This window comes from Athene cunicularia (genome assembly GCF_003259725.1).
Source record: "Athene cunicularia isolate RWA chromosome Z unlocalized genomic scaffold, athCun1 chrZ_part1, whole genome shotgun sequence".
In the NCBI taxonomy this organism is placed as follows: domain Eukaryota; kingdom Metazoa; phylum Chordata; class Aves; order Strigiformes; family Strigidae; genus Athene; species Athene cunicularia.
This window is the reverse complement of record NW_020799142.1, coordinates 6,675,290-6,690,411: the sequence shown is the minus strand read 5'-3', so window position 1 is coordinate 6,690,411 and position 15,122 is coordinate 6,675,290. Positions and strand designations below refer to the sequence as shown.

The 15,122-nt window shown below is 37.7% G+C and overlaps 1 protein-coding gene across 2 annotated transcripts in view; it reads left to right on the top strand.

Moving 5' to 3' along the window:
* Positions 1-15,122, top strand: part of SNX24 (sorting nexin 24) — a 46,492-nt gene that overhangs the window by 25,593 nt on the left and 5,777 nt on the right. The window contains exons 3-5 of one of the 2 annotated variants that reach the window (XM_026865617.1): positions 12,483-12,577; positions 13,697-13,729; positions 14,619-14,683. In XM_026865617.1, the coding sequence (XP_026721418.1) occupies positions 12,483-12,577; positions 13,697-13,729; positions 14,619-14,683 (193 nt within the window). The remainder of the gene's footprint in view (positions 1-12,482; positions 12,578-13,696; positions 13,730-14,618; positions 14,684-15,122) is intronic. The other variant, XM_026865618.1, reaches the window with a different exon arrangement.

The window sequence follows — 15,122 nt, the reverse complement described above, 5'->3', positions numbered from 1 at the left end:
CCTTGCAGAGAAAGTGAGTTGCTTTGTCTAGTTCTAACACTTTTGGTAACATTCATTCCCTGAACATGAACAAGCAAGTATTTAAGATTGTAAAGAGCATCCAGAATTTAGCATCACAGACTCTACACCACACCTGCTAGCTGCTGTATTTTTTATACATTTTTTTTCTACTCATGTAAAGACTGTCGACTCCTTAGCAAGACAAAATCAGACAGCAGTTTGCTGGGCTTGATTATGCAAACAGTTCATTTCACTGATGAGTAAGTTTATTTGAAAAGCTATTTAATGCAGAATTTTGATGTGAGCAAGATCTTAATTGTTTTCCAGATTTTAATGAAATGTAGATATATGATAGAAGAGGGTTTCAGTAAATAAAGCAGAGGAATGGTAGTTCTAAGACAAAACATTTCAGATAATTTAAAGTCTTATTTCTGGAAGAGTAGTATGGTGGGTGGTACTGAGAAGTGAGGTGCAGTCCCATATCAATGTTTTAACATAGAAATAACCCATCTGTCAAGATCACAAGTGTGGTAGTATGAGAGTTAACAAATTCAGCCTCTTGATGACAAAACTGGACCAGTTAAATATTTTGATAATACATATTAAAGTCTTCCTTACCCATCTGACTGTTCTGCAGTGACTGTTACTTCTGGAAGTCTTTACTGTTGATTTTTGAACTGTGTTGAGCATTTTCCTGCTCTGATGTTGTTTGGGAAAATAAGTTACTCCATTATGACTGCTCTGCTATCCTCCATGTCATTTATATTGGCTTCTTTTTTAATGAAAATGATCCATGAATTACGACACCTGACAAAATATTCTCACAGCATACTTAGTAGCTATTTATCAAAAATTTAATTTAGATGTGCATATTAGTGTCTTTTAAAAATTGACCTACTTCATCTGTTCAAACTTCTGTTCTCTGACATTGATTCCAACCTTCCTGTGTAATTTATGAAATGCTGTCTATGCTTTTTTAATATCCATATGGTTAGATGTCACTACATCTTGACCATTTGTTATGCTGCTTATGTTTCATAAGCAGGCAAGAAGAGATTGTCTGAATCGTTGACATTAACCTGTTGGCTTCAATCCAGAGTAGAAATTTCTTATGAATGTTTTTCAAAGAGAACAAACCTTGATGAGTTTTTAAGAAAACAGATGCTTTTGAATCAATGGCTAATGCTGTCAGCACAGCACTTACCTCATTGTTCTAACCTGATTGGGTCTTGCTGTCCTGTGGGACTAGGAAAATGTTTTAAACATAAGAATTATTACAAACAGAAATTAACTTGATGGGACCTGGAAAAGTGCATGTTTTTAAACAGGATTTTCTCTGTTACTATGGTTCTACGAGAAAGCCACTTGCTTTCACAAATTCAAACAAATACATTTATATCCTTCTTCTATTCCTGTGGTATCTATTTATACAGTTAGGACTGAGTCTGGTTTTTCTCAGCATCATCTCTCTCATTTCTGGGTTTGTTAGTGGTCAAAACTTAATTTGTGCTTCTTTGCCCTTATGTAAGCAACCACCTCATTAACTTTAGGGTATCGGTGTAAATTGTTAGTATATTAATAATTCAGGAAAGAAAAACCTAGATTTTTACCTTGCTTTTGCTGATAAAGGTAAGTAAATGTCTTGCAAATGCAACATGTATTTTCTTGTTAAGATGATTAAAATTTAATGTGAGCTTCAGAATTTAAAAATTAAGCTTACCAATTTTCTTGCAGTTAAGTCTTCCAACATTGCAAAATAACCTAGAGTCCTTATTCAACACCATGTTTTATGCTGAAAGAGCCACCAACACTCAAAACTAAAAAACAAAACCCAGAAAAACCCCACCATGTAAATCTAAATATATTTGCTCTGCTACATTATCCCTTCTTTACCACTGTAAAAATGACACAATACATTCATTAAACCCAGGAGTAGTGAATTCCCTGTGCTTTCTACATTCTCTTGTTTGGACTTTGGAGTGGGTGCCTGCTGCTTAGTCTAATTAGTTTCAAAGGGAATGTCGAGTCTTTTCTCAAGAGTTTACTCTGATCCAAAACCTCTTAGAAGAAAATATTGGGGAGACAAAGTAACAAGTTATTGTAGAGTTGAATAGCATTTTTGTTTCAGTGTCTTGTGGAAACAATGCAGATGAGGAAATCATCCTCAGATGATTTCTAGATTTTTGATATGACATGTGCATGAAATAGTAACTTGTGGAGAGCAAGACTTGTTTTCATAGCTGATTTCCTCAGGCTTCATCACCACCTGACTTTTCCCTTGTTCCCAGCAAAACGAGATAGTGCTGTAGATCATTTCCTATGAAGCAAAAAAAGAAGTGAAAATGCTATTTCAAGGCTATTCTTAAATGTTTCAGTACTTTTCTGGGCTTTTTCAGTTCTCTAGAGCTGTGTTATTTGACCAAAACCACATTGTCTGACCAAAAAATCCAAATCCAATCCAGCATCTTTATCTTAACAGAATAGGCTGTGATGTTATCTAGAGAGTGGGAGGTTTTTAGCATCAAGAGAAAGTTGGCCATGCTGCAGAGCTACTCCTCTGTTTCTCTGACTGCCGAGGTAATATTATGTTGCATTTTGTGCTGAGGAATGTAATACACCTTAGTTCTTTAATGGCTCCCTTTTCTTCAGGCTTGTTCATAACTTTACACCTTATAAAGGACTATTTACAAGCATAGTAAATACAGTAGATAGAAAACATGTCAGTGCAGGAAAAAATAGTAAACATACTATGTGCAGAAATAGGTGACTTTTTATCAAACTCCGCTTTGAAATGAAAAATAGTAACAGAAAAAAATATTTTATATATATTATAGTATGTCTAGAAAGTAAACTTGCAAATACAAACTCTGCAGCTGTTCTGTAGTCAAAACTGTATTCTCTGTCAAGCAATATTTTTAATGAAGTGTGAATTACTTTAATATGTCTCACAGCCCATCTACATAAAACTTCTAGTGAATTGAAATACGGTCATTTCACTTCTATTTTACATTCAGATATTTATTTTCTCTCAGGTAATTTGTATTCAATACAGGTAGAACAAAGCAAGCAATATTTGGTTCCAAGTGATGTTTTAAGTTTTCTTAAAATATTTCTTGTGTTCCATTAACTCTTTTCTGGTTTATCTTTGGTTTGTCCTAATATTATTTGGCTTTGCAAATCTTTTAAGTAATATGTATATGTATATGTATATGTATATTCTAAAATAAAACTTCTCAGAGTTGACAGCAAGGAAGAAGTGTTGGATTATCATCCCTGCATCACCCCTTCATCTTCATTACCTGTAAATGGGGATGATGGCTTCCCACTGGGCCAGCCTCTAGGTCAGTCCTCTGTCCCCAGCAGTCCTTCATGTGGGATCTATAAAGCAGAACAAAGCTCCCATGTTCCCTCAGAAAATCTCCACACTCGCTAATGCTAGGAGACGATGGAGAGAGAGGAGCTGTGGGTGCACAAAAGCCGACAAATTACCTTTCACTGTGTTTTTTTGCTGGTGAGAACTGGCAGGTGTGAACAGCTTCCTCCAACCACCTCAGTGGCAAAAAGGATAAGTGAAATGGAGGGAGGAGAGAATGAATTGGCCATCTCGTAGCCATGCTCCATCTTCCTTCTCTGGGAGAGCCATCTGGTATTGCAGACTAGTATAATTAACCCTGTAACTCAGCTGGCATAGTGTAAAATAGTAGTTGAAGCAGATTAGATCAGAGATTCCTCTGGGAGAATAGCCTGCCTCTGATAGTACTCAAAAGCAGGTACATGAGGGACAACAGAGAGAACATGCTTTGATAATTCCTCCTTAATACACTCTCCATTTCCATGTATTTTCAGCTCAATTAATTCTTCTATCATGAATCTATTCAGTCTCTCCTTAAACACATACATTTTCAGTATCTGTAGTGTTTTTTTTTTTTTTTTTTTATTATTATTATTATTATTGTTATTATTATTATTATTATTATTATTTCTTAATTCATTTTCTAATAGCTTCTAATAGACTTTTGATTTGCTTTTTTAAATTACTGCTGGATAGCAAGCTTATCTTTTGAGGGATATATTGTAGCCCCAGCATCTCCTGTGATCACTAATCATCAGTCTAAAGCCCATCGTTTGTTACTTCTTTCTGATATGCATCACTGAGCTGTGTTCTAACCTCTCTTTCAGGACTTGTAACTACTTATTTATCTTTGCAAGGATCATGGCTGCTGTGTTTGCCTTAAAGCCTTTGGTGGGGGTCTTTGTCAAAAGCATTCTGGAAATTAAAGTAGGCTCTATCAACAGGGTCACATTTATCTGTGCTTGGTGATCCTTTCAGGGGTCACAGTAATTTTTGAAACAGGGTCTCCCTTAACAGCAGCCCTGTGATTGTTTTCCATCCAGATGTATTTATCCATGTGCCCACTAATTCTCCTTACTGTAGTTGTTCCTAACTTCCCTGGTACAGGCATACTAGTTTATACATCGTGAGTTTTCTCATGGTACTCTTTTTTTTTTTTTTTTTTTTAATGTTATGTTTGTAATTTTATTAATTCTCTGGTTCTAAAGCAGCTATAAACAATATGGTATGCACCGATGTTAATTCAGAAAATTCATCAGTGAGTTCTCTTAGGCCCTTTGGAGGAATACTTTGTGATCCTGTTGCCCTGTTACTCTAACAAGCAAATACTCTTCTCTTTGTTTTATGACCTCAGTTAGAGACATCCTTTGATCAAGAGGATCAAGAAAAAAGGGAAAAAAAGAGTATATGCTGAGGGCTCAGAGTTTACATCTGGCAGTGATGAATGCTGATGATTTGATGATGGCTGCCCATGTCTTGGATGTAATCTTCACTGGGTAAAAAACTGGCTGGATGGTCAGGACTTAAGAGTTGTGGTGAATGGAGTTAAATCCAGTTGGCGGCTGGTCACGAGTGGTGTCCCCCAAGGGTATTGGGGACAGCTTTATTTAATATCTTTATCAGTGATCTGGTCGAGGGGATCGAGTGCACCCTCAGTGAGTTTGCAGCTGACCCCAAGTTGGGTGGGAGTGTTGATCTGCTCGAGGGTGGGGAGGCTCTGCAGAGAGACCTGGACAGGCTGGAGCCATGGGCTGAGGCCAACTGCAGGAGTTTCCATAAGGCCAAATGCAGGGGGGCTGCCCTTGGGCCACAACAACCCCCAGCAGCGCTACAGGCTTGGGGAGGAGTGGCTGGAGAGCTGCCAGTCAGAGAGGGACCTGGGGGTGTTGATTGACAGCCGGCTGAACAGGAGCCAGCAGTGTGCCCAGGTGGCCAAGAAGGCCAATGGCATCCTGGCTTGTGTCAGCAATAGCGTGGCCAGCAGGGACAGGGAAGGGATCTGACCCCTGTACTCGGCACTGCTGAGGCCACACCTCGATTCCTGTGTTCAGTTTTGGGCCCCTCACTCCAAAAAGGACATTGAATGACTCGAGCGTGTCCAGAGAAGGGCAACGAAGCTGGTGCAGGGTCTGGAGCACAGGTCGTACGGGGAGCGGCTGAGGGAACTGGGGGTGTTTAGTCTGGAGAAGAGGAGGCTGAGGGGAGACCTCATCGCCCTCTACAGCTCCCTGAAAGGAGGATGTAGTGAGGTGGCTGTCAAGGCTTCCCATGTAGCAAGTGATAGGAGGAGAGGAAACGGCCTCAAGTTGTACTAAGTGAAGTTTAGACTGGATATTAGGAGACATTTCTTCACTGAAAGGGTTATTAAGCACTGGAACAGGCTGCCCAGGAAAGTGGTTGAGACACCATCCCTGGCGGTGTTTAAAAGACATGTAGATGTGGTGCTTAGGAACATGGTTTAGTGGTGAACTTGGTAGTGTTAGTTCTGTGGTTGGACTCATTGATCTTAAGGGTCTTTTCTAATCTAAATGATTATGTGATTCTAAAAAAGGGCTATTGCATACTTAGAAGACAAGAACATGCACTAAACCCCAATATTTAGAGGAATAAATTTAGGACTGCAAGAAGAAACACTTGCGAATTTGGAAAATCTAGAACTGACATTTTCAGTACCAGATTTATTCACCTGGCAGTATGTATTAATGATAGTCTTTAATTACCTGATCAGATACTGTTGCAGGATTTTGCTTCTTTTTCCCATTCAACCTTCTCAGTGCACAAGGATCAGCACAGAAGGAGGGCAGCATCTGACTGTGCAAAAAAACCCCAAAAAATGGCTGGTTTCCAAACTTTCCGGGTGTCATAGTTTAAACCTGAATGTTGGGGTTCTTTTTCATTACAGTATATTTGTATTTAGTTCCTTTACGTTTTCAGAAAACAGTACTGCAAGTTTAAACCTCTTCTGCTTTACCCGTTGTGGACTGTAAATGTGGTTGCTTTTTTCAAAAATTTCTTCACCCGTACTCTTGAGAAAACTTTTCCAAGCATAACTACCTGATTTCTTTACATCCTAGAACGTATGTTTTCTGGATCTACTTTTTTTTTTTTTTATAGATAGATAGATAGATAGATAGATAGATAGATAGATAGATATAGATATATATAGATAGATAGATAGATATATTTAGAGAGAGAGAGAAAGAGAGAGAGATTACTGTCTAAGGTATTCCTGCACCTGTTGTTATCAGCAGCAGTATTGACATGTTCTTAATTGCTTGTTAATTGTCTGTTGCCTTAGTGGTCCATTGACTTTTAAAAAACACTTCAATTCAGCCCTTTTAAAATCAACATTTATTTTGGTGTCTTTCTTTGTCATTAATGGATCTGCTTACTGTTTCTACTACTTCTCCCTGTTACTTATTTTTAAAAGCCTTTCTTGTTTCTACTAACTTTTAAAAATATCATTAAATCATCCTCCTCTTCTGTTTCTTTTACTTTTGCTCTCTTGATGTCTTCCTTTCTTATGCAACTTTGTCTTAACCTCCAATCCTTTGAGCAGTATCTCAGGAAATTATATTGACTGCTTCTATTCATTTCTGTTTTCAAAGGAACTGTAGTCTGTTACACTTTGTTTCTAATCTTTCAAGGGCTAGTCTCCTATTTTGCTGCAGAGAGATTCACTGTTTGCTTCCACTACATTATGTTCCCAGTTTTCCACAAAAAAAAAAAAATCATTATTGTATTTTTCACATCAAATCAATTATATTTGTACACTTAGCCTCAAGTCAATCTGCTCTGCACTTAGTAGTTAAATATTAGTTGAAATTGTAAATGTGTAATTAACTAGCTTTCTAACTAAAGTACTCATTACCTTTAAACTTATTTGGTAGTATTTTTAATCAAAATGAGAGAAGTGCTTTAAAGGTACGTTAGGTAGTAATTAAATAAAAATGTTACTAGCTTATAGACACTGTCATGAAGTTGTGCATACATATTTTCAGTGATGATCCAGCAGGCATTTAACCTGTTGGGCTTCCCTTCTATCTAGTTCATTTATCCTCTGCGTAGCTTGAGAATCCTGTGATAGATGGATTTGTCACTCAGGAGATATCTGGTGAGTTTTAAGCTCACTGGAAGTATAACAAGTTGATCTGAAAGTTGGTGCAAGAATTCTTCTACTCTTCTCCAGTCTTGAGGTTCAGAAGTGCAATTCCCCTCGTTGATTTTTTTTTTTAAACTTTTGTGACTTTACATTAACTTTCAGTAGCTTATGGATCTTTTTTTGGAAGTATTTTGGCATATAACACATATAGTCAATATCTTGTTCTCTTTCAAGCTCCCCTTGGCACTCTTGCTGTTGACGTCCCTTTGATACACAGACTGGGACTGTTAGTCAGCTGGTACTTCATATGGAGCATCACTTCTATGCTGTTGTATGTGTGTTTGCATGCTTCTTGTCTCTTTTTACAGAGTTTTAAGTGTATTTGATAACCTCTTCCTGTTCTTACAAAACTGTCCATCGGTGAATGCTTTTGGTAATAATGAAAAGTGGAGAGTCCTTACTATGACAACTTAAGTGACAACTTACTTAGCACTAATTCTTGCTGGTAACCTATATCAACATTCTCACTGAAGAAATGAGTGAGTTTCTTAATAGTTCTTCACAATGGGTAATATAAAACATTATTGTATCTGCTATTACTTTAAAAAAAGGAAATCTTGCTCTTAGAAGTCTGGTTCCTTCGTCTACTTGGTTTTTAGTGAATGTGGTTTTTTGGTAACCTTTTTATCATTTCATGGGACTGTGTAAAGCTATTCAGGAAAAGCAGGTTAATAGAAGAATATAGACTGTAAAGTGTTCTAAAAGATGTGGGTTTTGGTCCCAGTGGAGACTGACACTCCAGCCTACTTACTGTAGCTAGAATGTATTGATTTTCTTCTCCCCCATTTTAGCTGCACCAGTGAATTAGGTATTGTGAAGCATCTTTGCCTGTGAAAAGAGGAAAAACTGTCATGAACTTTTTCACCCTAACAGTACAGCATTTCAAAGTAAACACAATTGAATGGAAAAGTCTGTAAGGACTCCTAAAAACCTTGTAACTCAGCTCCCCACTCTCATTTCTCTCCTCCAACAGCTGTTCCAACAACGTTGAGAAAGCATGACAGGTGATTGTGAGAAATTAATTTTTAAATCTTTTTTCATTAAAAACAACAACAGTAATAATAATAATAAAAACCAGTGAAATGATGCATTCCTGTGGCATGATCTCCTAAGGTTAGTAAAGTGGTCTTGTTCTGGTTTTCAGCAAGATGTTCGGTTACTGTTATAATTGGCTGATGAGTAGGTTTGGACCTAACTAGAATGCCAGTGTTCGATTTTGGAGTGTCCTCTGTGAAGATATGTCACCATTTACCCTGGCTTTAGTGACAATTTTCTAAAAAGGAAACTCGTGGGAAATCATTATGCTGTTTATATGTCTCCCTTGTTGGAGAGCATTATCCTGTGATATTTTAGCACTGTTTTCCACTGCATGATGGCATCTAGCTAAGGTTAAGGCAGAACAAGTCCCTTTGCAATTTTGTGACTATATTTTACTGGCTGAAGGAGAAAAGATAACCGACAATTAAGTATTTCAGATGTCAGTGAAAGAACATGTGCAACTAATCAATGACATCCTTAGGGAACATGATTTTATGAAACTGATAAGGTAGAAAAATTGGGATTTTTGTGATTTGTGTTACATAATAATAATTGCACCCTTTTGATGAAAAAGACATTTCTGCTGATGTAAACATCAGGCTTTCCCTTGTGGTTTTGTTTTTTTTTTTCCTGAAGCACAGAGTAGTTCATTAAAGTGTGACAGTAACAGATAAACACCCTTTATGATTTTCTAAGAAAATACGGCGCTTATAGTTCAGCTGAAATCAATGAGTTTAAAAAATGTATTTCTGGAGTCACTTCCCAAATCACTTGCCAGAGGTTGTGTTAGGTGTTTTAGTTTTAGGGGTTTGTTCTATTTATTTTAGGAAGGAAATACACATGCTGGGTTTTTTCTTAAATTAGTCTACTTAGCACTCTGGGGCCCGTATTTGAAAATCATTGCTATGATCTTGGTAGAATTAGGACATATTAGAAATTCACATTCCTGACAAACTAACTGTGAGTTTTTATTTCTTTGTGTGTGTGTATATATATATATATATATCTTTGTTTCTGATTGCAGAGCAAACAAGGTAATAGTCATGTTTACAAGCCAGTGGCATATACTTACTTGAACAAAGGCTACAGTTGAGGATGTTACATCACAAAATATACCTAGTGGTTTAGAGACTTCACCTGACGGTTCCTATTCTGCTCAGGTATTATTTAAAGATCATCAAGTTCGCAGAGTATTTCTTACAGGTTTTCAGTCAGAAGTAAGAAAATCTGTTGTGTTATGGGTTGTTCCAGGTAAATTAAGCCAATTACAATGACATTTATTTCTGATTTAAGAGTATTTTTTTAACAACTTAAATAGGAAATTGAGAATGCTTTCATTTTTCTCTGGACATCCACTGTGGGCCACCACCAGAGGTAGGAAGTGCAGCAAGACAGACCCACCTAATCTAGTGTGGCTGGGGTTTTTTTTTCAGTTGTCCCCAGGTTTTTTCTCTTTTCCTTTGGTTTGTACCATCTGTGTTAAACATCTGGAGTATGTTCTGGCCCTGTTTTGCATCGAAGCAAATGAAGTCAAGCCAGAAGATAATTTGCCCCCTTATTAGTGTAATTAACTTGTACCTTCATTTATTTTTTAATTCCTTAAAGTACATGTCACATTACATCAGTTGCAAAATCCTTCTTCAATGCAGTCATTCCTCCCTTCATACATTTTGGAAATTACAAAATTTCCTATCAACAGAGGTGGCATCCAGGAAAGTACAGTGCAAAATTGCCTTTGCTTCTCTGCAAATTATACATTTTTAAATTTACTGATCACCAAAGCAGTTATGGACAGATAACAAACTATATGGATTAACACACTAAACCACATGCTATTTACTTACATCTTTTTGTGAAATATATTTGGTTGGGGCAGGCAGGGCTTGTGTTGACTTGATGCATGTCATGTACTAAAAACTAAAATAATAGAATGAGATATTAACCTAGAGAGAGTGGAAGTAGAAACAAATAGGTTTCTAAGAGCTGTCAGAAGTTTTCCTTTTATACAGTGAGGTATCCTTCTTTTCTTCCCTGACAATCACTGTTCTGTTCAGCAGGCAGCTCAACTTTTGGAAGAAGCTGTCAGGAGGTGTAAGTATGAGGTTGAATGTAAGCATTGGATGCCCTTAAACATCTTCATACAACTTTTCACAGTTCTTCATTGCATATAATTAGTAAGATGGTTTTATTTTAGCAAATCATGCACATTGTTATGCAATTCACACATACTCTGCATATGCATCCTCCTCCACCCCTCCTTCTGTGGATACATAACCTGAATGCAGAACAGGATAAATTTTGCAGCAGCGAAGTGTTGATTTTGCACAATGCAAATGAAGTGGCATTTTTTAATGCAGCATCTTCATATAGAGGTGAACTGAAAGGCTTAACACTTGCCAACATTTCAGACCTCCGTGTTTGTTACATCGGTTAAAATCTAGAACAGAAAAGTTCAAAAGCTGCATTTTTCTGTTACTATTTTCAGACTTGTTAGTGATTTCCTCAGCTGTTGAAGAAATATAGACTCTGAATTCAGATTTTCAAATGTAATATAAAAAAGGAACAAGTTCTCAGATATCTTCCTTTTTAAGTCTATGTACATCTTAGGTAATTTTTACACTAACTGGGTTTTTATTAAGCAAATAACCAAGCCCTTTGGTATAAAACCTGCTATAAAGTGATAGATGACTTTTGTGGCCCTGTTATCCTCTACATACCATTGTGTCTCCCTAGTGATATTGTCATGTAGAAGAATACACGAGCCGGAGCAGGTTACCTCCTGAATGTAAGGAGAATAATGTTTGTTCCTATCACGAGTCTTGTTTCTTTAGGTTTGTTTCTACTAACATAGAGTGTGAAAATGAACAGGATGAACATGGATAGCTTTGCTTGTACAAGTAATTTTATTTATAAATCTAATGAAGTTTCTTCCATGCATACATTCTGTCTGGATCAGGCCTTTGTGAAGTAAAGGTCTTTAGAGAAGAGCTTGTGGCTTTCATTTGGCTGTGATGTACATGTGTTATCACAATGTATGACATTCTGAACAGTAAATAAATAGGGGCTTAATGTTTCAGGTGAGACATAGGTTGAATTTATGAACTGTTTTGTTTGCCTTGTGAAAATTAAAGATCAATGATTATTTTTGGTCTGCTTCTATGAAACTGTCAGGAGATTTATTGCTTCCTTTAAAAGTCATTCTTTCATGATGAACAGGAACCTAAGCATCTCATTTATTTTGTACATATTTTTAAGTGTACTTGTAATTAACTTACTGAAAATTGTAAATCATCAATTGAAAAACAAAGGAAGATAGAGTCTGGCCATTATGCTATTGATATGGAAGAATATGGCAGGTCTAGCCAGCAGCATTTTGGTCAGAGCTTTGTCATTAGGAGTCAAAACACAGATTTAAGGAGTACATTGTAAGCTGACCTGTCAGGCCAAGCAAAGAGTTTCCCTTGTTAGCATGTACCAAGGCATGCATTAATAAAATTGCACAAACTGGAGACTTCCTTTTCCACTGATGTGCCAGGCAGGAGTCTTCTGTGCAGTGAATGTGAAAGCACTGAGCTGTAGCTGCTTTACTTTATGTTTTAAATAGACATTTTATTCACAAATGTGCGTGGCAATAATTTAGTTCCAGAATCAGACATCTCTGCTTGAGAGGCATCTAGCTTGGCACCAGTGATGGCAGGTGAAAAAGGATGTAGTACCATAAACTGGAGGTATTTGTATGGGATTCATTAGGAACTGTGGTTCTCCTATTGAAATGAAGGCCTCCAACAATGGGTGTAAAAAAAAATGGAGAAGAATTGAAAGGTACTGCAAGTGGGAAATGTTTTGGTAGCTTGAATAAAAGTGTGTGATATCTAAAATACTAAAAAACACTGGGTTTCTGTCGTGTCTTTTTTTTTTCTTCTTTTACAGACAGTCATTTTAGAAAATGAAGAGCTCCCTAAAATATTTCTTGATTTCCTGAACATTCGGCATGTACCTACCTTGCCAAAAGCAGAAAGCTGTGGGTAAGCTCTCATTTACTGAAAAATACATGGAGGACAAAAGGCCCATATCCACTCAGTGCTGATGCAATTCCATTGACTTAAAATGGTCTTGCTGCTAACTCTAACACTACAAAATAAATGGGCATTGGGTTCATGTTAAGTATGTTTATATATCCACAAAAGATGGTAAAATAAATCCAGTCTGTTCAAAGACAGAAATGAGTTTTAATGTGATATTCTTGGAAGGCAAAGGAGAGTTTAGATGAGAAAAATACAATCTTCTCATAGATCTTGAAGTATTTACTGAAATGTAAGATATTCATAAATACTCATTAAGATTGCATAGAAAGCCTTTACATGTGTTTTATGGTCATAGTATCTGCACAAAATAGAAGTTAATCCTGTCATCATTTTATGATCTCCCTCTTTGTGTTTGAAAATGGGGTCTTTCACCTTTCTGATGACATCTACCCCAATGTCCCTACTGCCCTTCCTCTGGGAAGGGTTCTTGATCCGGGTCAGGGAAGGGAATCTCAGTACAATTGAGAATGTAATGACTACAGAAATACCCAGTGTAACTGGAACCTCTGTTACCATCTGCAGCTATAGGCTTTGTAGGGAGAATTTCTTTTGCTATTCAAGCTGATGTAGTTGATAGTCCAGCAGTGTTGTCAGAACTTGCTTTCCAGAAAGGTACCTGCCCTTTCTGACTTTAATGGAAGCTGTGTGGATCTGCAGTGGAGAGAAGGAGTTGAAAAAAAGTGGAGATAATTTTGAAGCCCTTTTAGACTCAGAGGTGTCTATGGTGCAGGGCCATCTCCAGATGATTAAGGAGAAAACAGACTTGTAGTTTTAACTTGCAGTTAATGACATCAGACAATATGCTCAGCGGGACTGTACCCCATCACTTCATAGACTATATATAGATAGATGCTTGCGAAACTGTTACAGTAAAAGGGAAGCTGTAATTTCCAAGTTGTAGTTGTAAAATACGATCTCCCACATTCATTTCATAACACTGCATCATGTAGCTACTGACCAGAAAAAGGTTGCTTTCCTTTGATGGACTGGGTTGGTTTTTCTTTTCTCTCATGTGGAGTTAATTTTGTTATAAACAGTTTCCTGTCACTTTACTTGCAGCTCTTTTGATGAAACAGAATCTGAAGAATCAAGGTGAGCTTGATTCCTACTCTTTCTAGGGTACCAGATTAATAAACTACTTGAAATTATTGGCGTTTACAGTATTTGTTCATTGCAGTTAGAAAAACAGCAGTATTTTAGCATTGTTTGTTAAATATTGTGGCTGGTTTCATCAGCTGTGCTAGATCCATCCACTTGTTGTATGAATTGAGCATTCTTATGCTTGTATTGAGAAATTTCTTACACAACCCTAACAGAATACTGCTAGTTCTGAGATATTCCTGGTAATGTTTTTTACCCATTGAAGTGTATTTTTCATAACAAGAAGACTTAGCAGAAGGAATTAGAGTATTGGGTTCTCCCCTATGTATTTGATAGAGCTTTGTATGGATCTGGTTGTGTTCCTTGACATGTGCACGCTCAGAGCAGTGCAGAGAGGGCTGGCGCTGGCTGGGGGAGGATGTCTGTACTGTGACCAAGGTGGGAGACAAGGTGAGAAGCTTCAAGGACCTTCTCTTCATGGGTGAGGTGTACAGCAACCGATCTGGGGGCTGGAAGAATGTGGTGAAATTTTGAGTCTGCTTGGTGGCCTGAAATGCCCGTAGACCATGGAGCCTGGTTGTAGATCTTGTAGCCTGCATTACACCAGGGAGCAGAGCAGGATCCAGAGTCTCAAAGCCAGCTGCAAGCCACCCCTCCTGGACGCAGCCCGTTCAGCTCCAACTTCACATTGATGGTTTCAGTGTGTGGCTGAGGAACAGCGAGCTCTGCTCCCAAGAGATGGAGCCTGCCCTTTTTGGGCAGCACTGGTTTGCAGAAGTGCATGGCTCCTGCACAGCTCGACCATTTTATCAAAGCTAGTTTGTAGACTATTCTGTTTGCTGTCCCTTGATACTGACATCCCTGTTCTTGACCTTTCCAGCAAACTGTCCCACCAGCCTGTGCTGCTGTTCCTAAGGGATCCATATGTCTTGCCTAAAGCCAACGGTAATCAAACCTGTCATCTGTTAACAGCGCTTTACTGATCTGACCCTGCACCGCATAAACCACATTATTATTAATACCAGCCTAATCAAATGACACTGGTCCAAAATCTAATAACCTGCCAATAAAACAATAGTTCTTGTGTAAGAAACCATTAAAACACTAAGTGGGGTGCATGATTTATAAAAGGGTGGAATTTTCTCCCCCAGTTCTTTTCTCAGATAAACCTACTGAGAATTCAGATCGAAAGATGAAGAACACTGCTTTTCTTTTCTTGTTGTTGACCCTTTGGGCTGTTCTCCCTGAAGGATTTGAACTTAAGAGGCCTGGTCCTTTATAAGTGCTTTTTCCCTAAACAGCAGTCGATCTACTGCAAGCATGTTTGTATCTTCATTTGGATTATTACTAATTCTTCTCATTTATAACCTCCAGAGCTCTTGGG